A 24766-nucleotide genomic window follows, 5' to 3' on the forward strand; every position below is an offset into this window, starting at 1 on the left:
GTGGCATAGAGACATGAAGTGAACAAGTACTGTTGGAAACATGGCACCAACAGACTTGCTCAATGCAGGGTTGTCAGAAATCTTCATTTCGTAAAAAGCACAATATCTGTGAAGCAAAATAGAATATAGGATAATGAAACAAGGTATGCCTGTATTTTGATGAGCTGCTAAACTGTTTTCTTCTGCACCATTTTACAATTCCAACAGCAATGTATGATTGTTCCAACTTCTCCAACACTGGTTGTTGTCTGTCTTTCTGATGATATCCATCCTAGTGGGTGTGAAGTGGTTATCTTGTCTGCTTCTGAATCCCCAGCATAGGGCCTGCTATGGTGTTGATAAATGTTGGTTGATTGGCTAAGTTTGTTTTGCCATCTTGCTCCTCTTACCACCCTCCACACTGGAAAGATATGCACTGCGGTGAATGAACATAGACCAGAGTCCTGTTGAACTTTGAATACCTGCTCTGCAACATAGTAACTGTGTGATCAGGAACAAATTACTCAACATCTCTTGAGCTTCAGTTTCCTTATCTGTGACATGAAGGTAATGATACCTTTTTCCTAGGGTTGGTATGAGGATTAAGTAGATAATGTGAATGAAACACCTAGCTAAGGACCTGACCCAAAGCCCTTGACAAGTGGGCACTGTTGTTATTATTCTCTTGGATAACTTGGGTAGCAGCTCGCCCTACTCCCTTGCCTCCGGAAACAGAGGCAACAGTTGATTTCAGATGCGCCTAGTTTCACTGTCTGTGATTTGCTGGGGCAGCTCCCTTTCTTTCTTCAAGAAAATTTGCTGTAAATCCCCTCACAGGATCTGTTAACACTTCAGTTTTTGAGCAAAACTACTGAGGTCTGATGAGATAGCTGATTGTCATTTGTGGTTTTGCTTCTTCCTTGGGAATTTCTGCTTAAGGTTTAACTGAGCCATTTTATAAATATGCTTGCTTCTATTAACTCATTATTAAAAGAGCACTCCTTCCAGAAGCATCAGTTTTTAAAACTTTAATAAAAGCAGCCTTTTCAGTGCAAAAATCCCTGATAATGAGGATGCCAGGTTGGCACAGGTTGATTTGGGCAACTGAGAAATGTCTTCCTGACCTTTGTCAGAGAAGTTGCTTAGCAAACTTGTTGCCGCCTTGCTTTTGAACCTCTTGGTTTATTTATGAAAACAAAGGAACTGCTTTCATCTGACACACACAGTGGCCGAGTTCCCGCGGCAGGAAGTGTTTGTCCTTACAAATCTCATACATAGTGGCCACAAGGGAGACCTTGGTATTTTGTTTTACTTGTTCATGCTTTATGGTGATTTCATGATTGCTTCAGTGTTTTTACCCTTAGGGATAGGCATTATTCAGCCTCAGTCTGTCTAGTTTTCTCTGCCTCTTCCCCTCCTTACAAATCCTTGTGTACTATACAACTAGACTAATGGTCTTTTAACAAGCACCCTCTCAAGTTTCCAAGTCCACATTTCTGTTAGTAGAAAAAATGTGATAGGAGCAAAACCAAACAGTTTATGACTTTTGAGGTTAAGAGGGAGGGGAGAGAACAGGTGCGAAATAGCTTACTAGAAAGGGGGGGGGGGTGAGAGAGAGAAACATTTTAACATTAGAGAAGTAGAGAGTGGGGGGAAGTGAATTTGAATGGGGAGGGTGGAATCAGAAAATGGAGCTAGGAACTTGGGACTTAAGTGATTTATAGTGGGGAGTCACTGTAGGTTCTTGAGAAGGGAGAAAACATAACAAAGTGGTATTTCCAGCTGATTTTTTTTTCTGGTAATAATATTAACCCTAAACCTGAATCTAAAGGAAATCAGAATGCAGGCACTTGTCCCCGCCTGGTTGCAGTAATATAGAATATAGAGTGAAGTGGAGTTTTGGTTGTTAGCATGAAAAGGATGGAGAAAGTTTTCATCTTTAAAAAAAATAATAGTAATAATAATTTGTAGTAGTTTGCACGTTAGAGGTGAAAGAGCAGAGTCAGAGATGAGTCGGGTGTTCTATATCAGAAGAAAAGTCAAACCATTAACACTGGTATATAAGAAGCCAGCTGGTGGGAGGTAGAAGTTGGGCAAGAGGAGTTCCTTTTGGGATTAGTTAGGTTTTCTGTGACAGTGGAATGTCCAAACTATAATGTTCACGGGCAGCTGCAAATAGTGGCCTCTGGCATGCGTGAAAGATTAGTTCAGGGTGTGGATTTGAAAGTCATTACCACAGTAGTAAGAGCAGGTAGATAACAGGAAAATGCCACAGATTGAGGGCAGAAAGCCCCAGTGCAGGAGTGTGAGGAAAGTAAGCAGCAGAACCAAATGATGAAGAGCTGACCGATGGAAAGGCATGAGGCCAGTTAGAAAAGTGCTATGTTATGAAAGCCAAGGTCAGGGTTTCAGGAAGGAAGGAAGAAGTCAGAATTGTGGGATGGCAGGGAAATCCGCGTAGATAAGAACTCAGGAAAAGCCTTTGGGTTTAGCAAAAGGGGTCTCTACCCTTTGTGTATAGCTCCTGTGAGCAAGGACACCTTTAACCAAGAGAGATTGGTTATCTGAGTACAGTCACACCCTCCATCAAGCATCCTTTAGAGACAGTAGGGTCCAGAATCTCCACTGTGATGAATCACAGTATGTCAGATCTACTCAAGAACAGTCCCTCTCTCTTATTTCATTGTCATAGGCCTAGCCCTTATTTTTTCCATTTGTATTGTTCTCCAACATGGCCAGGGGCTTGTTGCTGTTGTTACTGATTTACCAATAGAGGCCACAACCAGTTAAACTTTTTCCTATCACAACACATGTCTTATGATGAAAATTAAATGTATACCAAACAATAAGTTTGGCTCTCTATTGCCAAATTTATTGGCAAATCTCCTTCTGCTACTTTGTGCTCTTTCCTTTCCTTTTAAGTTTTTATTGTTTCTATTTCTCATTTTTCCTTTTGTCTAGGACTTATCTTTGATTAAGATTGAAATTAGATAAATAGAGAAGCATTCTCAGAAGAGAATAAAGGAGAGCTAGGGTCGTTAGAAGGGTAGGATGACAGTCGTGGCTGGGAAGGAATTTTACAGAGTAATGAAAAGAGGCTGCACTGTTACCATCCTTAGCCTTCCAAGAACTCTAAGAATGATGTTTGATTAAGAGGTGTAAGATCAACACACTTAATAAAAGCATGAGTCAAGGTTATATTCCTAAAATTTTTTTGGAGGAATCACAAACTCTACAGTTCAGAATTAGCTAAAGCTAATTTAACTGTACTAGCTTCTATTACTCTGCTATTATATGGTATAGTTAAATTATCTTCTATACTATATAATACATAATATTAAACATATATAATATAAATATATGATATAATATATATGTTATACTCTAAATGTTCATGTCTTCCTTCAAGCCACAAGGATTTCATTAAAAGGCCACAATTCAAATGAATAAAATGCAAGTAATCTTATTTCTAGAGTTAAAAAGAAAAACAAAAAGTACAACTGACCTTTAAAGAAAACACATTCCTCAAATTTTTCAGAATCAAATCCCATTAAAGGAAATCTGAGACAATCAAGTACAGCCTCTCAGTGAAAGGCAAAAAGCACAAATAAATCCAATTAAACTGCAAGTAATTGAGAAGTTGACCTTGTCATGTGAGTTATTTATGGATAAATATGCCTTATTTCCTTATGCTTTAACTTAATTTGAAGCTGAGAAAATTGGACCTTCCTGCTAGCTAGTGCAACAAAATGCAAACATCAGCTCTGATCATTTACGCTATTGATTGATTGATTAATACCATGGACATATATTTTTTGGCCTCCTCTCCCCTCCCCTTTAGTTCTGTATGAGATGTAAATTTGCATAAGACACCCCTCCCACCCTACTCCGCAAGAACTTACAAGAGTTTTAAGTGATGCAAGACATGTCTACAAATAAAATTAAATGCAGTATGATGAGTACCAAATATAGAGGTACAGGTACAAGCAGAAGTGTCAAATAATGGACAATCAGTGTGGCATGAATGTCCAACCCACCAGGTGGAATGCCAGCCATGAAAAACTGACCTGGCTATCCCAATGCACAGAAGCAAAATATGAGTACTAGTTACATATACTGTGCTGTATGATAGCATATAATTTGAATAATTCCATAATTGATTTAGTTGAATAATAATATATGATAATGAGCTAATCTGTCATTAGTTCTGGATAGAACAATATTTCTAACATCATGAATTCTTTATAGAATCTCTTTAAGCAGATGTTTAGATAAGCAGTAGACAATAGCTAAGCAGTAGGCTTAGAAAAACTCATATGTGTGAAAAGCCTTGAATGAATGGATGAATTCACTGTCTCTCTTCCCCTTCAGAAGGGATTCTAATGTCAGTGTCCTCACCCATGAATGTGAAATGAAGGTGTGTGTTAAGTATTAATACATAGCAGAGTGAAGATCCTAGGGGCACTGCCTCAGACTGGGCCATCCTGCTTTTGTTGTTCTGTCCCAAAACATTTCCCTTCATACTGTAAGAAATGCTTTATTTCATACTTATTTCATAAGTACCTAAAACACTCACTTAAAAATTCATTTGTGGAACTTCCCTGGTGGTGCAGTGGTTAAGAATCCACCTGCCAGTTCAGGGGACATGGGTTTGATCCCTGGCCTGGGAAGATCCCACATGTTGCAGAGCAACTAAGCCTGTGCTCCACAACTACTGAGCCTGTGCTCTAGAGCGCATGAGCCACAACTATTGAGCCTCTATGTCACAACTACTGAAGCCTGCATACCTAGAGCCTGTGCTCCACAGCGAGAGAAGCCACCCCAAAGAGAAGCCAGCACACCACAACAAAGAGTAGCCCTCACTCGCCACAACTGGAGAAAGCCTGCACACAGCAACGAAGACCCAACACAGCCAAAAAAAAAAAAAAATTCATTTGTATTAACAAGCAGTGTTTCCCTATGTGTGGTTGGTTGAAGGACCACTGGAATGATATAATTGCTTTCTGGGGAGGCCCTAGAAATAGGCCTTTTCGATGAGTATCTCAGGAAAGTCTAATGCACATTAAAGTTTAAGAATTACTCTCTTGTTCTGAATAATGATGAAATTGTTTTCTTTCTAGTATCTAGCCAATGTGAGTTGCAATTTAATGAATTGACTTTTTGTCTGTTTGAGGGACTAGGTAGTTGTGAACTTGGAACATTTTTAGTGGGGTTGAAGCCTTGGTAGATAGGGGATTGAGGGAAGAATGAGATCTCTGGGTACTGGTATACCCAAATACATCTCATTTACTCAGGTTGTATTCTCACTTTTAAAGTGCTGTTGAGTATCTGTACCAAGTTCACTCCACCTTACAGGTTTATGCAGTTTCCAAGGGACACCTTTAAGGCACCTTTCCTGTCCACTAGTTGAGTGTGGGGCCTCCATCATCAGAGTCTCTCTATTGTTCCCTTCTCCGGCTGGAGGAGGGAAAGACTAGGATTAGTCCATTTGTATCTCTACAGATTTGGGGGTACTTGTGCAAGTTCTCAGGCTCTTTTGCAACAACAGTACAGCTGGGGAAGAGGCCATGGTGGGTTAGGGGCTCTGCCATCCTACGCGTGCTCCTCTGCTCCAGAGCCTTTCCTGGGCCACAACTTGTTGACCTCGAGAACATTCGTCTGTGTCCCTTCCTTATTTGGTTCCTTCTGTGAAATTCTGTGGCATTATTTTTTGTTTTGTTTTTGTGTGTGTGTGTTTCAATTTATTAATTTATTTTACTTTTTTTTTTCCAGTATTTGGAGGGAGATTCTACCAGGCAACTTGATTCAGCAGGTTTCTGACTGTTGCTTCTTTATGTTTTTCCCTGGCTTCTCTTTCTGGTTTTCAAACACGTGTGTTCTCTGAGAAGCTGCCCTTTGCCGTGTTTCCTCCTGCATTATTTACCACAGAAATGTATTCTGTTCCCATGGTGTCACCTCTCTTTATTTATAGTTAATGGTGACCTTAATCCTGAGCTCTGATTCTGGATGTTTCTCCAAGTTGGCTGAACACGTTCACTTACTGAACTCGTTTGCTAGTGTTGCTGTGACCAAGTTCTACAGACTGGATAGTGTAGATAACAGAAATGTATCATCATGGTTCTGAAGCCTAGAGATTCAAAAGCAATGGGTTGGCAGGGTTAGTCCCTTCTGAGGGCTGTGACAGAAGGATCTATTCCAGGCCTTTCTCCTTGACTGGTAGATGGCCATCTTCATGCTCATGTGAGGTTCTTATATGCATGTCTGTCTTCAAATTTCCCCTTCCTCTAACGACTGCAGTCGTACTGGACTAGGGCCCACCTTAATGAATTTTCAGGGTCACGAGTCAACTCGTAACACTGGATTGTTCACTTCATGCCACAAATATTTTCTGCTACGTGCCAGGCACTTGTCTAGGCACTTGGGAACACGAAGATTATTAGGCCCAATCTTTTCCTCTTGATGAGTAGAAAGATAAGAATTAATAAACAGGCATTTTTCTTTTTTTTTTAAACGTTATTTTATTTTATTTATTTTTTGGCTGCATTGGGTCTTCGTTGCTACGTGCGGGCTTTCTCTAGTTGCAGAGAGTGGGGGATACTCTTCGTTGCGGTGTGAGGGCTTCTCGTTGTGTTGGCTTCTCTTGTTGCGGAGTGCAGGCTCTAGGCATGTGGGCTTCAGTAGTTGTGGCAAGCAGGCCCTAGAGCGCAGGCTCAGTAGTTGTGGCGCTCGAGCTTAGTTGCTCCGCAGCATGTGACATCTTCCTGGCCCAGGGATCGAACCTGCTTCCCTCTCATTGGCAGGCAGATTCTTAACCACTGCACCTCCAGGGAGTGAAAATGTCCCGAAACAGGCATTTTCAATACCATGCAACGAGTGCTATCATAGATGAGACGAATTGTTATGAGAACACCTTAGTGGTATACCTCAGCCTGACTGACTGACTCAGGGGTGGCATCTCAGCAGAAGCGACGCTCATGCTGGATTCTTCCCAATAGGATGCAATCGCTGTGTTGTTGTTCTCCCTGCTTCCAAACCACATCTTCAGTTACCCAGCCCTGGACTCTATCACCCAGATTATCTCTCTTTTTTTTTCCCTCACTTCGTCTCAGCTTCCCCTAAACCCCCCGCCCCCCAAACCTCGAGTTCTCCTGTCCATTCTCTGCATCTGCGTCCTTATTCTTGTCTTGTCACTGAGTTCCTCAGTATCATTTTTAGATTCCGTATATATGAGTTAGCATACAATATTTGTCTTTCTCTTTCTGACTTACTTCACTCTGTATGACAGACTCTAGGTCTATCCACCTCATTACATATAGCTCCATCTCATTCCTTTTTATAGCTGAGTAATATTCCATTGTATATATATGCCACATCTTCTATATCCATTCATTTGTTGATGGGCATTTAGGTTGCTTCCATGTCCTGGCTATTGTAAATAGTGCTGCAATAAACATTATGGTACGTGTTTCTTTGGGGATTATGGTTTTCTCTGGGTATATGCCCAGTATTGGGATTACTGGGTCATATGGTAGTTCTATTTTTAGTTTTTTAAGGAACCTCCAAATTGTTTTCCATAGTGGTTGTACCAACTTACATTCCCACCAACAGTGCAGGAGAGTTCCCTTTTCTCCACACCCTCTCCAACATTTGTTGTTTCTAGATGTTTTGATGATGGCCAACCTGACCGGTGTGAGGTGATACCTCATTGTGGCTTTGACTTGCATTTCTCTGATAATTAGTGATGTTGAGCATCTTTTCATGTGTTTGTTGGCCATCTGTATGTCTTCTTTGGAGAAATGTCTCTTTTGGTCTTCCGCCCATTTGTGGATTGGGTTATTTGCCTTTTTGGTATTAAGCTGCATGAGCTGCTTGTGTATTTTGGAGGTTAATCCTTTGTCCATTGTTTCATAGGCAAGTATTTTTTCCCATTCTGAGGGTTGCCTTCTTGTCTTGTTTATGGTTTCTTTCGCTGTGCAAAAGCATTTAAGTTTCATTAAGTCCCATTTGTTTATTTTTGATTTTATTTCCATGATTCTAGGAGGTGGGTCAAAAAGGATCTTGCTTTGATGTACGTCATAGAGTGTTCTGCCTATGTTTTATAGTTTTATAGTGTCTGGCTTTACATGTAGCTCCTTAATCCATTTTGAGTTTATTTTTGTGTATGGTGTTAGGAAGTGTTCTAATTTCATTCTTTTACCTGTAGCTGTCCAATGTTCCCAGCACCACTTATTGAAGAGGCTGTCTTTTTTCCATTGTATATTCTTGCCTCCTTTGTCAAAGATAAGGTGCCCATATGTGTTTGGGCTTACCTCTGAGTTCTCTATTCTATTCCATTGATCTTCCTTTCTGTTTTTGTGCCAGTACCATACTGTCTTGATCACTATGGCCTTGTGACTCTACCACCCAGTTTATCTTTTCAAGCACCACTTTGATTAAGACATTCCTCAGTTGAGAAACCGGTACTGACTCTTACATTGTCAATAGAGCTAAGTGCCAAAGATTTTTTAGCCTGGCTTTTGGGTCATCCACAATCAAGTACTGATGCTGGATCTACCTTTCCTGTGGTGGCCTTTCTGTTGTTCCCTTCTTTCACTCTATCCATTATCAAAACAGACTAACTAACATTCTGGAAATGTAGTTGGAGATTTTCTATAATTTTGTGAAGGCAAGGTTTTGGTTTTGTTTTCTACTATATCACTGGCACCTAAAACAGTACTTGACCGATACCAGATACTTAAGGATATTGGTTGAATAAGCAAATGAAAGAACTTTCTCCTGGAGGTCCCTCTGCTTGTGATGTGTGCCTCTCCTCTCTCCCAAGAGCACACATTTTTGCCTATTGAAATCTTGTATTCAAGGCTCAGTTCATATGCTCTCCTTCATGATGCGTTTCTTCTGGATCACATGTCCCAGATGTGATCCTTCATTCTGACAGCCTGTGGTAGTCTGTGTGAACGGTTCACATGACCCTGCATTCTGCTTTGCATTTTAGATGTCTGTTTTGGTGTTTATTTTCTCTGCCAAATTGAAAGTTGTTTGAGTTCAGGGACCGTATTTTAAAAATAATATTTTATTCTGTTTAGCACTTCCTGGCACAACAACAGATGCTCAAAAAATACTTTTTGTTTGAGGAGGAAATGAACTAGAGGGATATTTCATTCATTTGCGAAAAAGTAGAGAAGAAGACCTAAGGGATGGAGCATTTGGTCTGGCCCCCTTGCCTGGCCTTGTTTTTCTGAGTTTACACTTTAAAATTAATTCAGCAGATATTGACTGAGCACTTAGCCATTTTGCTCAAGGCATCGTACTAGGACTTAGATTACAGATAGGAATTAAATTGCCCTTGGGTGCTTATCACTTCTTCTGACAGAAAAACGAATCCCATTGGTCCTGCCGGTTACTTTAGTCTGTTAATCTAGTGGGTCATACATATTTAGTGTTATAGTTTCCAGAGGCATCTAATTTGTACAGTGTTTCATCTGCTTTTCTCTTCTCAGATTTATCAGATTTTCTAGAATTCTTCCACATGTTGAGGCTGCCTGAGGGCAGGGCCCTATTTTCATCCTCCTATTCCCTGCTGCCTAGCACTGAGTTTACACCTGCTGCAGATTTGAGCAGGTCCTTTATTTACCCTAAATGTTCTCTGGCTCTTCTCTGAGTTGGCCTTGTCTCTCCAGTTATAGAAATGCTGACCTGGGACCTGAGACACGACAAGGACACTGCTTGCTCTGCTTAGCCTGGGAGGGCCTCTGTTTTCATAAGAGTAATAGTAAGCACAATGAATAGTGCATTTAGCATTTTGCTAAAGGTTTTACATGAAGTGTATTTCCTAGTGGGGCCTTTGCTAATATCATTGGTTTCCAGGACTCTCTCGTTTCTAATAAGTTGTCATCTTAACATACTGAGGTTGTTAAATGAACATCTGAACTAAAGTCTGTCTTCCTCCTTGTACATACTCATGAGTCAGGCTTATGTTGCAGAGCCAAAACAGGAATGGAATGGAATGTATATAATAATGTATATAATTTGTGTGTGTGTGTATATATATATAAATATAATGAAAACCAGTCTGGTGGTTCATGCATATATAGTGTTATATTATCCAGAGGCATCTAATTTTAATAGGCCCCTCTATCAAGGGAAAGTGAAGATGTGAAAATCAAGATGAAATAATAGAATTGTAAGGAAAGGAAGAGATGATAAAGATATTTGTTTTGCGGTCCCGCTTGACATGGAAAGTAGAACTCTTAAACCTGATTGAAGGGCAGATCTGAGTCTGTTCATATAGAGAGAGCGTTAATATGTACTCCTATGTCATTGTTATTGGGAGTGGGAAATACCCGTTTTACTTAAATGCGCTGTGTACCAGTGAGAACAATATTAAGTTTGTGGACATGGTAATAACAATTACAAGTGTGAGTCTAACTCTGTGCTGTCTTGTGTTTGTGGATTTATAGCATGTTATCTGTATCATCAAAGAGACGGCAGCACAAGCTAATTCCAAATAGCAGACATGTAAAAGTCACTAGAAAGTCTTATCTGCTGTTGCAAAACATGCTTAACTTACTAATCATGGTTTTTTGTTTTTGTTTTTGTTTTTTTTGGAGAACTCAGGTTTATTAAGCTGGCGGCCCCAGACGAGCTGATGCTCCAAAGTTCTGGGCCCCGAGCTCAGGGTGAGCTTTTACTTTTATAGAGGTCAGTGCACATGTTTACAGTTAGCATGGGTAGATTGGTTACTTGGTTTACAGAGCGTGGATGTTTCCAAGCAGAAACTTACAAGAACAGGTGCAGAACATTCCATTTTTAGCAAAACATCTTATGGTTACCCTGGATTGCTAGGTCATCCTGTTCTTTTTCTCTTTTTTTTTTTTCTCGGAGCAGCAAGCATATTTTACAAAAGCAGAACAAGCATGGAGTTATTTTTAGCTGAGTGCAAATTTCTAATTTTCCTCTTCACGTCATCGCAAGGGCTATGTTTCATCGTCATCTTCTCTTTCTGCTCCTCCTCCTCCACCACTGTCATCATCTTTGTGTGGTTACCATCAACCTAAAAATAAGTAATCCTAACTGAGCCCTCGCAACATTCCAGGTACTCTTTTTTTTTTTGGCTCTTTATTGGAATATAATTGCTTTACACTCTTGTACCAGCAGTTATGTTGGGATCTTTGCAGTCCTTTCTGGTGTCTGAGGTCGTTTGCTGGTATTCAGCTGGTTCTCTGTGGGAATTATTGCATCTTTTGGTATATTCCTAATGCATCTGTGGAGAGGGATGCACTCCATGTCCTTCTACTTCACCGCCATCTTTCTTCTCCTCTATTAATCATGCTTTGTGTAAACAAACAAAACAATCAAGATTAGTGTATCCTGAGCACACATCACCAGGAGGAGCAGAGAGCGCTTAGATGGGTGGGCTCCCTGTCAGAGCTTCGGTTCATATCCAAAATGTCACTCCAGTGTAATCTCTTCAAGTCACAGTTTAAGCAGACATTGTTTCTCAAAGCTAACCCCCCTTTCTTCCTTTGTGGGTTAACCAGTCTTCTGCCTTTCTCAGGCTCCTCCTTCCTCCCTGAAGCCATGTGCTTTCCACATGTGTGGTGTGGGGGTAAACACAATACCAATTACCCTATAGAAACCACTGCAGGCCCAATCCTTTTTCAGTGCTTGGTTTAAATTGGGCGCTTGATACAGTCCTAAGAGGAGGTGTTTAAGGGGCCTCTGGGAGCACTGGGCAAGGTTTTAAACTTCCTAAAAACAGACACAAAGAAAACACCCTTTTATGTATGAGAATGTGATATTTGGAATGACGGTCACAATCTTTTTCCACAAAAATGACAAAAGAGATATTAACTAACTCAGAAGAAATTTCCCTACCCCATAACACATCCCCTTACTGCTTATGCCATTTTGAATGTTCTCTTATTTGCAAATGAAAGCATTGTCCCTGATACTATAACATTCCCATTCGAAAAACAGAAAGTTAGGCATTTAGTATCTTTATTTGATATTTGTGTTGATCAGTCTTCTTTGCCTAAAAGACAAGGCTTATATTCTAATTTTTCTGTAATTTACTAAGACCTAGGATGTAGCAATAATTTTCTCTTTTCACAAATGCAAAAGAACTTCAAGCTTATTTCACCTTTGAAATAGGAGTTTAGTTTCCTTACATCCTGGGTGTACATGCTGACTCGAAGATCTTCCAGATTTCACATCTGCTGCAATTATTTTGAATCACCAGAGAAGTCTTTTCCAGTATTGATTGCACCTCCTGTTCCTGCCCTTTTTGACCAAGATATCCTCTCATATCCAGGTGACATTCATTATTGAATCCTTTGTCATGGATCCTGCCTATTCCTCATATTGTGGATGTTGTCATGTCAGAGTATGGTTTATGCAGTATTAAGAAGAAGTTCCGAAATTTGGCCCATCATCAGAGTCTCCCCAAACATACTAACTGAATCCAAATCTCTCTTTAGGTAATTATGACAATCAGCCAGTTCTGGCAACCACTCGTATTAGGGGTATAGAAGAGGAAATTTGTACTGACCTGACCCCATACCTAAAGTAAATGGTTTCAAACCTCCGTTGAGCCCGGGGCCAGATGGCTTCACAGGAGAATTCTATCAAACATTTAGAGAAGAGCTAACACCTGTCCTTTTCAAACTCTTCCAAAATGTAGCAAAAGGAGGAACACTCCCAAACTCATTCTACGAGGCCACCCATCACCCTGATACCAAAACCAGACAAAGACGTCACAAAAAAAGAAAATTAAGGCCAATATCACTGATGAATATAGATGCAAAAATCCTCAACAAAATACTAGCTAACAGAATCCAACAGCACATTAAAAAGATCATACACCATGATCAAGTGGGATTTATCCCTGGGATGCAAGGATTCTTCAATATACACAAATCAATCAATGTGATACATCATATCAACAAATTGAAGGATAAAAACCATATGATAATCTCAACAGATGAAGAAAAAGCTTTTGACAAAATTCAACGTCCATTTATGATAAAAACTCTCCAGAAGGTGGGCATAGAAGGAAATTACCTCAACATAATAAAAGCCATACACGAGAAACCAAAAGCCAACATTGTTCTAAATAGTGAAAAACTGAAAGAATTCCCTCTAAGAACAGGAACAAGACAAGGGTGCCCACTCTCACCATTATTATTCAACATAGTTTTGGCAGTCCTTGCCACAGCAATCAGAGAAGAAAATGAAATAAAAGGAATCCAAATTGGAAAAGAAGAAGTAAAATTGTCACTCTTTGCAGATGACATAATATTATGTAGAAAACCCTAAAGATTCAACCAGAAAACTGCTAGCACTAATCAATGAATTCAGTAAAGTAGCAGGATACAAAATTAATGTGCAGAAATCTCTTGCATTCCTATACACTAACAATGAAAAAGCAGAAAGAGAAATTAAGGAAACTCTCCCATTTACCATTGCAACAAAAAGAATAAAATACCTAGGAATAAACCTGCCTAAGGAGGCAAAAGACCTGTATGCAGAAAACTATAAGACACTGATGAAAGAAATCAAAGATGATACAAATAGATAGAGAGACATACCATGTTCTTGGATTGGAAGAATCAACATTGTGAGAATGAGTATCCTACCCAAAGCAATTTACAGATTCAACACAATCCCTATCAAATTACCAACAGCATTTTTCACAGAACTAGACCAAGAAATTTTACAATTTGTGTGGAAACTCAAAAGACCCCAAATAGCCTAAGCAATCTTGAGAAGAAAAAACGGAGCTGGAGGCATCAGGCTCCCTGACCTCAGACTATACTATGAGGCTACAGTGATCAAGACAGTATGGTACTGGCACAAAAACAGATAGATCAATGGAACAGGATAAAGAGCCCAGAGGTAAACTCACACACATATAGTCACCTTATCTTTGACAAAAGAGGCAAGAATATACAATGGAGAAAAGACAGCCTCTTCAATAAGTGGTGCTGGGAAACTTGGACAGCTACAGGTAAAAGAATGAAATTAGAACACTTCCTAACACCATACACAAAAATAAACTCAAAATGGATTAAGAAGCTAAATGTAAGGCCAGACACTATAAAACTCTTAAAGGAAAACATAGGCAGAACACTCTATGACATACATCAAAGCAAGATCCTTTTTGACCCACCTCCTAGAATCATGGAAATAAAATCAAAAATAAACAAATGGGACCTCATGAAACTTAAAAGCTTTTGCACAGCGAAAGAAACCATAAACAAGACAAGAAGACAACCCTCAGAATGGGAGAAAATAGTTGCCAACGAAGCAACAGACAAAGGATTAATCTCCAAAATACACAAGCAGCTCATGCAGCTTAATACCAAAAAAACAAATAACCCAATCCACAAATGGGCAGAAGACCTAAATAGACATTTCTCCAAAGAAGACACGCAGATGGCTAACAAACATGAAAAGATGCTCAACATCACTAATCATTAGAGAAATGCAAGTCAGAGCCACAATGAGGTATCTCCTCACACCAGTCAGAATGGCCATCATCAAAAAATCTAGAAACAGTAAATGATGGAGAGGGTGTGGAGAATGGGAATTCTCCTGCACTGTTGGTGGGAATGTAAATTGGTACAGCCACTATGAAAAACAGTATGTAGATTCCTTCAAAAACTAAAAATAGAACTACCATATGACCCAGCAATCTCACTACCTGGCATAAACCCTGAGAAAGCCATAATCCAAATAGAAACATGTACCACAATGTTCATTGCAGCACTATTGCAATAGTCAGGACATAGAAGCAACCTAAATGCCCATCAACAGATGAATGGATAAAGATGTGGCACATGTATACAATGGAATATTACTCAGCCATAAAAACGAATGAAACTGAGTTATTTGCAGTGAGGTGGATAGACCTAGAGTCTGTCATACAGAGTGAAGTAAGCCAGAAAGAGAAAATCCGTATGCTAACGCATATATATGGAATACCATATGCTAACACATATATATGGAATCTAAAAACAAACAAACAAACAAAATATGGTATTGAAGAACCTAGGGGCAGGAGAAGAATAAAGATGCAGATGTAGTGAATGGTCTTCAGGACCCGGAGGGGAGGGGAGGGAGGGGAAGCTGGGATGAAGTGAGAAGGTAGCATAGATACATATACACTACCAAATGTAAAATAGATAGCTAGGGGGAAGCAACTACATAACATAGGGAGATCAACTCGATGCTTGGTGATGACCTAGAGGGGTGAGATAGAGAGGAGGGGAGGGAGGCTCACAAGGGAGGGGATATGGGCATAAATACAGCCAATTCACTTTATTGTACAGTGGAAACTGCACAACATTGGAAAACAATTATACTCCAATAAAGAGGCGAGGGAAAAAAAAAAACTCCCTTGACAAAGGCAGCCATGTAAGAACAAAATTTTATTTTGTGATAGCTTAATTTTTTATTTTGATAGAGGTTTCTTTACTCTTTGGGGTGATAGGAACCTATTTTGGTCAACTCTAAACGCGACCACCTGTCTCTCCATCCCCTCTCAGCAAGTTAGAAAAGTTTATGTATATCAAGTCAGTTGGAAGGAGGAGTCCTTCAGTCTCCTTGTCCTCTGTCTACATTGCCATCCCCTGCGATGGCCAGGGTTCCATCAGGTCTTTGATCACTAGTCCCATCAGATCTGTGACCACTAGTCCATACAGGTTTTTGTTGCTAGCTACATGGCTCATTAGTTTTCTGCAGCCTTCTGCAATACTCTGACGTCTGTTGAGGGTACTCAGAAGACTTTCTGCTGCCCTTGCATCACGCTGGAGCAAGAGAAACTCTCTATGGTTGCCTGAGGCCCCATTAGTCACCTGTTCACGCTCTCTACCCAGGCAGCAGAGCCTGACCCCTTCTCTCTCTGTTTCCATAATCCTACTTGGCATCTCACCAGGGCTTATGGCCCTTTTCTCTGAGATCTGCACTAATTGCTTTCCTTCTAACTCTCCCTTCTCTCAAGCCTGAAGCAAGCTCTTCTGTGCTAGGAGGCATGGAATCCTCAGAGGTTTCCTCCCAGGTCTCTTGTCTATGCCCTTGAGTTCTTCTGTATGGCAAAGTACCTAAGCTTTTATAACTCAAAATCTAGGATAAAACGTTCTTGTTTTTTGCCTTCTCTGTTGTATTTCATTCCCAAGGCGATTTGCATAACCTAGCTGATAAAGGAAATGCCAAAGAGAAAACACAAGTCCATATATATGAAGCATTAAAATAAAACACAAAATCCTCTATGGTAGGTGTAAGGTACATGACGTGTTTTTTGCTTCTGCTGTGTGTGTGTGTGTGTGTGTACGTGTAATTGCAATACACACATGTACATAGTAATTAACAAAATTGAAAATCTGTCCTTTGAAATAATTTTTCACCATCTGTTCACATTCTAGATTTATTTTCTTTAAATTTGAGTTTATAATAGATGACAAAGAGAAAAAGGATTTAAAATAACTTTCTGGAAAGTACACGTCCCACATAGTCACCTCAGGCTACTATACGTTTATTCCACTAATATTGTGGTAGCCCTAAACATTTCTGGATTTGTTCCTTTGCAATTTACAGGCCATAAATTGAAAATGTTAGTAAATTATGATCAATCCAACCTCTACTTCCCCTGTTCCCACCCTACTTATCAAGATGTAGCTCAACTTGACCAATTTACCTTCAAAATCATTCTTATGATTAGCTATAAGCTTGATTTTTAGAAGCAGTAGACAAAGATTTTTCTACCTTAAAGCCAATTAAATGAAATTCTGAAAAACTCTGATGCTGGTTTGTAAAGAAAAGCTCAAAAACTGCTTTGCAGCACAGAATCACTGAAATAATTATGTAATAGCTAAAGTGATTACCCTGAAGCAAACTACTTTTATTTGGATGAATAAATGTTGATAGTTTATTTTAAACCAGTGGTTCTCAGCTGGAGATGACTTTGTTCCCCAGAGGACATTCTGCAATTTCTGGAAAGCTTTTTGGTTGTCTCATCTGGAGGAGGGGTGCTCCTGGCATCTAGTCGGTGGAGGCCAGGCTTGATGCTAAGAACCCTGCACTGCTCAGGACAGCGCCCCACAGCTAAGAATTGTTTGGCCAAAAGCTGAGGTTGAAAACCCTAGTTTAAACAAACAATTGATCACTTTATGGCCATCCCTCATATTTTAATACACTTTAAAGTTTCTGATCCCCCTCCCCCAGCCACAGGGAGGTCAGCTGCTTTCTTCTTACCCTGCTGCCCTATTTCCGTTACAGACCTCCATCTCTCGGCTGGTACCTTCCTGTAGCTCATTTCAGTTTGTGTGTCCCTGAGCAGCGTCTGTGGCTAGCCAGATCTGTTCTTGCAGGTTTGTCCCTAGTGTCTGATTTCCAAAGCAGAGATGAGTGGAGAGCTCAGAACCTCCCAAACATCAAAAGAGAAAAGAAAAAACCATATGGCCCTGTTCTGGGATGACAGGCAGGCCATCTGCTGACTCTGTCCTCCTTTCCCCCAGGGAGAGTGTCCCTAGCACATTTTGCAGGGTTTGGACAAATCTCTATACAGGAGGGTTCACCTGGGCCATGGTTTTTGACTTCTGGACTCCTGCCAGGTACTTCCCACCACAGGCAACCCTAAGGTCGCATTCCCATCTGAGTGAACTCCAGCAAGAAGTCCTCCCTGCTAAGTGCTGCCTTGTGAGTCCTGTTGAGATAGATCTGGAAGTGGTCAGATCCCTCAAGCTCACTCTCCGTGTTCTGGGTTTGTATCTATGTGGCTTTGAAGAGTCTCCAGGTAAGCTGTAGGCATCAGGCACATTTCTCACATTTGAACTTGACATCTTTAATTTAGGTCTAAAGAAGCTAGTCTGGGCAGGTTAAGTCCCTTCTTTACCAAATGGTCCAGTCGCCATGTGGTAGTGTCCAAAACAAAGAGCGGAACTCATGGGTCAGTTGCAGGTGCTGGTCAATGAAACAGCAGCACCAGTTCCACATCAGTGACATCCTGTTTACTCTAATACTGCCACATACATTCGAGGCCTTTGGAGATGGGCTGAGCCCTGGCACGGAGCCTTTTTCCCTTCCCCTGTAGCACCTGCCTATCTCTTCCCCCCACAATGAAGGTTTGGTAATTTGTCTACTGTTTTTGAGTTTTAAGTCTCTGCTTCACATTCCTGAGAGCCCTGACTATTCTGGCATCTCCAGACCAGAAATTTTATGCCATTGAATATTTAAAATCAGTTATTAAGGTCCTAGTTCTGCTGTCAGCTAGAAGATATCTCTATACCTTCACCACAGAATAAGTTTCTCCCATCTGTATATACCACTGCCTAGCAATCAAAGGTCCGTGTTAAAGGGGGAGGTCTGGGTTGGGGCGGGGGAGATATGGCTGGCTCTAGTCCAGGGGTAGCTCTATATTTACAGGACAACTCAGGTCGCCTCCAGTTCATTTACTAACAGTTTTCCTAGGCCAGTCCCTACAGTGTAATATTGGCACCCAGTCCATCACTGTCCCAGCGTATAAGGAAACTCTCAGCAGTTTGTTTAGTTCTAACAAGCTAAAGGGATCGGGTTTTCTTTTCCTGCCCCATCCCTACACAATCATACACAGTTATGTTCCTCCTCTTCTGGTGGGCCCACAAGGGTCAAGGACTGCTGGATGGCATGTTATCTACAAGGAAAAGATCAGTGAGAGAGTTCTACTCCAGCAAGCTTGAACCAACAGATCCCTTTCCTGCCGCTCCAGTCCTCCCTCTCACCTACTTGAAGGGCATCTATTCTGCCACTCACGCCCTCCTCCACTCCCCCCCGCCCCCCACTCCCCTTCCCAGTGTGAGTTACTCCTCCGACAACCTTTTCCCTCTTCCTCCATCTCAGTCTTGTGTAGTCTTTTGGCTTCGAGAAACCAGCTCTCTTTGCTGCCTGTGACTCTTACTGACCTGCATTAGACCGTGGCTTCTTTGAGGCTTTGTGCGTTCGTGAGGACTGGGGACAGGAAAACGGCCTATGTGGAACGAGTGGGGGGAAGAGAGGAGGCAGGACTTGCAGAGAAAACAATTTAATACTTTGAAATGTAAGCCCACCATATGCCCTATAAAAGTAGAATCTTTCACTCTGATTCTGAATAATTTAAGCAGCATTATTTTGGCAGTTTAATTATGAGGATAATGGCTTGAGGTCTATTATATCAGTGTTTAAGGTGAGTGGGAAAATAGCTTTTATCATGGTCTAAAACACTCCTACCAAAACCACTGGAAAACATCAAGGGAAAAATCATGTATAATTTGTGACACACCATCTCTTAAAATGAAAGTAGTAGACTTTTCTCTAGATTTGTTCCATACTCTGCCATTCAAGTGAGTTTGGCTGGATGTTTTCCATTTAAATTGGTACAACTTATCTCTGCAAATGATACGTCTGACTTTGATTGAATGTTCATTCTTCATCAGATTCTGTGCTCTAAACTTTATACATATATATTATCTCACATAGTCTTCCAAAAAAATCTGTGAGTTTATTTTATCTTGATAGGTTGTAGAATTGCCATTTTACAGATAAGGAAATTGCACTTTAATTTTGCCCAGGGTCACACAGCTAATCAGTGATGGGATTCAAACCAAGGTCTTTGTGATCCCAGAGTTTCTGCTTCTACCCCCATATCACACCTTCACTATAGAAACAATCCACAGGAAAACCAGAGTCCAGGCTGACTCTGGCAAGATCCTGGCATCACCAAAGCCAATCTTGAGTCTGAACTCAGCTTGAGGACACTGGATGTATCAGCTCGAGGCTGTGCTGAGATACCACCCTGGCCTTGGAGAGATCCTCTGGAGTGGACAGATCCTTGAGGCACTGAGATTAAAATCCCTCTTTTGTGTTCATGTGCATGTGTGTATGGGTGTTCAAGTAAGAACATCCCAGCAAAGGTGCAGCTGATTCCATTCTTTGTTTGTTTGTTTAAAATATTTTAATTCTTTATTTTTGGATGGGTAATATATTCACATGTGTCAAAACCCAAACTGTGTAAGGTCTTCCTTCCACCCCTTCAGCCCAGTTTGTACCCCAGTCCTTTCCCTATGAATATCTTTTCAGAGTTCCTTATATGCTAATATAAATAAATGTAAATTTATATTCTTATTCCTTTCTGCCTTTTCTGTATAAAAGGTGGTCATTTAAACATTCTGTCCCTTCCTTTGCTTTTTTCACATAGAGATTTATCTTGGATATCTTTCCATGTTAGCACACAGAGTGCTTCCACATTCTTATTACAAAGGCATAATATTGCCTAGTGTTACATGTGTCATCATTTACTAACCTGTCCCTTTTTAATAGACATTTGGCTTGGGACTTCCTAGGTGGCACAGTAGTTAAGAATCTGCCTGCCAAGGCAGGGGACATGGGTTCGAGCCCTGCTCCAGGAAGATCCCACATGCCGTGGAGCAACTAAGCCCGTGCGCCACAACTATTGAGCCTGCGCTCTAGAGCCCGTGAGCCACAACTATTGAGCCCATGTGCTGCAACTACTTAAGCCCATGCATCTAGAGCCCGTGCTCTGCAACAAGAGAAGCCACAGCAATGAGGAGCCCACGCACCACAACAAAGAGTAGCCCCTACTCTCGGCAAGTAGAGAAAGCCCACATGCAGCAACGAAGACCCAACACAGCCAATAAAGAAATAAATTAATTAAAAAAAAACTTTAATAGACATTTGGCTTGTTTCCACTCTTTTGTTCTTACTGACTGATGCAATGAATAAGCTTGAATATGTCATTGTGTGTATGTGCATATATCTCTATGAGAGAAGTTTCTAGAAATAGGATTGCTGGCTTAAAAATATGCACTTATGATTTTGTTTACTGATAGTGCCAAAGTGCCTTAATGGTTATATTAATTTGCATTCCCACCAGCAATGTATGAGTTTCCCACAGTCCTTCCAACAGAGTAAACACATTTTTGGATTTTGGCCCATCTGACGATAAAAAATGTTTGGACTTTGGTCCATCCAATGCAATAAAATATTGTAGATTTCTTACTATGGTTAAAGTTAAGCAACTTTTCATATGTTTAAGAGCCTTTTCTGTGAAAATTTGTCCATTTTTTTCTTGGCTTATAGGTCTTTTTCTCATCAGTTTCTAGGAACTCAGTATATTAGGGAGAGTAGCACTTGTCTGTATTATGAATTGAACTTTTTTTTTTTCCTATGTGTCATTTGGCTTTTTCCTTTTTTCTTCTTGATTTTCATATGGTTAAATTTGTTAGTCTTCTCTTATGTCTTACAGATTTTAAGTCAAAGTTAAAAAGACTTTTTCTACTCTAAGGTTATAAAAGTGTTCTTCCTGTTGTCATCTAGTACTTTCATGGTTCTTTTAAATTTTTATTTAAACCTTTGATCTACGTGGAGTTTATCTGGGTTTATAGTATAATTTTTGGATCCAACTTTTTTTTTCAGATGACTGTCTAGTTGTACCACATCATTTACTCATAATTGCTGGTAATTCTGTGCCTACTAGTTTCAGTTGCTGTCTTTATCATACATGATATGTCTTTTTAAAAATACACATATATTTTACATATGTATATTCTAAAATGGATTTATCTTAGAATGCTAGAATAAAGTCTAAATTTTTCTGTTGCAGACCTAAAGGATTTATTTTTTATTGTGGTAAAATATACATAATGTAAACTTTAACATTTTAACCATTTTTAAATGTGAAGTTCAGTGGCATTAAGTATATTTGCATTTTTGTGCAACTATCACCACCAACTATTTCCAGAACTTTTTCATCTTCCCACCACATGACTTGAAATTTCATTTTATAATGCACCATTCCTTTGTAAGGTGTGTGCTGTTTTCAGAGATGTTAAAATTTGGGAAAGTGTACATCTTAGAACTTATGAAATATGGTACTAAATTCACAAATGTTTTGGTGTGTTTCTGGATGTTCTATTCTATTCCATTTGTTTGCCTTTTCATGTGATAGTGTCACATTGTTTTAATTACTGAAGATTTAGAATATCTTTTAATATATGATAGAGCTAGTTTTCCCTTGATCTTCTTTTTTGAAAGACTTCTTTTTCCAGCTATTTTTGTCTATCGGTCCAGATAAACTAGGCAACTTCTCTTTGGCTCTTGTAGGTCTTCTTTTCCTTCCTCTTTCTACCTCTATGTCACTTAAATTATAAACGCTTGAATATAGATCTTCTTATGCCTGAAGACCACCTAAAAGTCTGCATCAGAGTATCTTTTCTGAAAGTCTTCTTGACTTTCTTCTGGGTTTTTATTTCAACATTGCCATGGGAGGTACAGTCCATTCCTGACCTATATCGTTGCCATAAAAGGGAGATCGATGCTCCTATGACAGTTCTTAGAATCACTCCTTTTGCGTCTCGTACATAGAACATCAGCCTTCTTCAGTGGATTAAGCATTGTCCTTGTGATGAAAAGTCTTAAAAGTTTGCAACTGCATCAGGGTTTAATGTGGTTCACTAATGCATTTACCCTCAGTAAGTTCGTTGTTTTGCCAGCTATTCCTATTAAATTTTTAGCATTTTTAATATTGTATTACTAGAAACTTGGCTTTATTTGCATCCTTAGATCATAAATTCATCTCTTTTTTGTTTTACTGAAGAACCCGTTGTAAGAGCCAGTAAATCCCGTGGAAAATGGCCTTCAGTGATCTTACATCGAGGACTGTGCATCTTTATGATAATTGGATCAAAGATGCTGGTAAGTAACCAAATTTCCTAACTGTGGCTCATCCTTCCTTTTTCTGTCGGATTCCCATATTTTAATAGGATTTCACTGAAACAGAATGAGAGGCTTTGCAATTTAACAATCCCTCACAGACACCTCACATATTGATTTTTATTACTAGTTCATGAAGAAGTGTCAAAGATTTCACCGAAGGTATGTACAAAGTAGAGGTACACAGATGATGTTCATTACGATGGTTATAATAGTGAAAATAGCTTTAATATCCAGGGAAGGGAATTGGTTAATAAGTGATGGTACAATCTAAAAAAAAATGGTACTGATGAACCCAGTGGCAGGGCAAGAATAAAGATGCAGATGCAGAGAATGGACTTGAGGACACGGGGTGGTGGGGGGAGGAGGGTGGATGAAAGGGAAGGTGGGACGAAGTGAGAGAGTAGCATTGACATATATACACCACCAAATATAAAATAAGTAGCTAGTGGGAAGCTGCTGCATAACACTGGGAGATCAACTTGACAATTGGTAATGACTTAGAGGGATGAGATAGGGAGGGTGGGAAGGAGTCCCGGGAGGGAGGGGATATGGGAATATATGTATAAATACAGCTGATTCACTTTGTTGTACAACAGAAACTGGCATAACAGTGTAAAGCAATTATACTCCAATAAAGAGCTTTAAAAAAATGATGGTACATCCTAACTCAGTAGCCATTAGAAGTGATTTTGGAGGCACAGTGCTCTCAGGCTTGACGCTGCCCTAATGCTCCTAAGGGACACAGCAGTTACTGCCAACAGTAACTCTGTCCAGGATGACTCTTGAGTGGGAAGGGCCACGCCCCCAGGAGTGTATCAGAAAGGGCGGGGAGCGTTTCCTAGGGTAACCCCTGAGTAATTCTGGAATGTGCGCCTTCTCCCCTTGCCCATTAAAAAACTAAAAATCAATGTTGTTGAAGAACATTTAATGCTATAGCAAGACATTTAAAAATACATTAAATGAAAGCAGGTTGTGAAATGCCACGTGTATTTCTCTCGTGAGGGTTAGCAGTTATCTCTGTGTGGTAGGATTATGGGTAATTTCTGTTTTCTTCTCTATGTCCTCTACTAGACGTTTTTTGTTGGTGGTGGTGGTGGTTTTGTTTTTGTTTTTGGTCACGCTGCACAGCATGCGGAATCTTAGTTCCCTGACCAGGAATCGAACCTGCACCTCCTGCAGTAGAAGCGTGGAGTCTTAACCACTGGACCACCAGGGAAGTCCCTGTCTAGATGTTTTTAAACCACTCCAAAGTGTGTTGCTTTTATAACTATTATAAAATGTTTTAAAAATATAACAAAGGTAAAATTTTTTTAAATAGACAAGGAATCAGAGTATTTTAGAGCTGAGATGGACTTAGGTATCATCAAAGCTACTTTCTCATGTTAGAGTTGGAGAAACTGAGGCCCAGCGATGTGACCATCCCAACATCATGGTCACTTGTTAAGCAGAAAAGGTAAGAACCTATGTCTTCTGATTAGGATTAGTATTCTGGTATTTCACATTTGAATTACTTTTCACATGTTCACCACCATCACCACTTCAGATTAGTTCTTACTGATCAATTAGAAATCACATGTTCACCAAATTCAGGAGGTAAAGTGTCACCTCTTGGGACCTACCGCAATTGAAATTATATTCCGATTTACACTGATTTCAGCAAAGATACACTGCTTCATGGTTGCCCTCTTTCTCAGTAGACTTCTAAAGACCAAAAGAGGTCCCAACAGTTTTGCCCCCTTACACAAAAAAAGGTCCCAACAGTTTTGCCCCTGAAGAGTACCAAGACCTAAAAAATATCCCATAAATAGAGAAACTTCACTCTGCTGAACGGAGAGCAAAGGGAATTTTTATGTTTTCTTTTTTCTTATTTTTTCAAGTTATGTAATGGTGCAGAGAATGTACAAGTTTCTTTAGAGGTCACCTTTCTTTGAAGGTTTATAGTAATTCTCATAAGTTCAGTACTTAATTTAAATACTAACTTTTTTGTTTTGTTCTAATGGTTTATATTTGTATTTATTTTAAAAATATGAATATTTTAATTTCT

General features: G+C 39.9%; 1 protein-coding gene across 6 annotated transcripts in view; it reads left to right on the top strand.

The window, feature by feature from the left end:
• ELOVL7 (ELOVL fatty acid elongase 7) overlaps window positions 1-24766 on the top strand; it is an 80886-nt gene that overhangs the window by 31055 nt on the left and 25065 nt on the right. For 5 of the 6 annotated variants that reach the window (XM_057742976.1, XM_057742969.1, XM_057742985.1 and 2 more), the window contains one exon: window positions 22604-22701. In XM_057742976.1, the coding sequence (XP_057598959.1) occupies window positions 22638-22701 (64 nt within the window). In that variant the 5' untranslated portion in view covers window positions 22604-22637. Of the gene's footprint in view, window positions 1-10586; window positions 10678-22603; window positions 22702-24766 lie in introns of all 6 variants that reach the window. The other variant, XM_057743004.1, reaches the window with a different exon arrangement.

This window comes from Hippopotamus amphibius, chromosome 1 (genome assembly GCF_030028045.1).
Source record: "Hippopotamus amphibius kiboko isolate mHipAmp2 chromosome 1, mHipAmp2.hap2, whole genome shotgun sequence".
In the NCBI taxonomy this organism is placed as follows: domain Eukaryota; kingdom Metazoa; phylum Chordata; class Mammalia; order Artiodactyla; family Hippopotamidae; genus Hippopotamus; species Hippopotamus amphibius.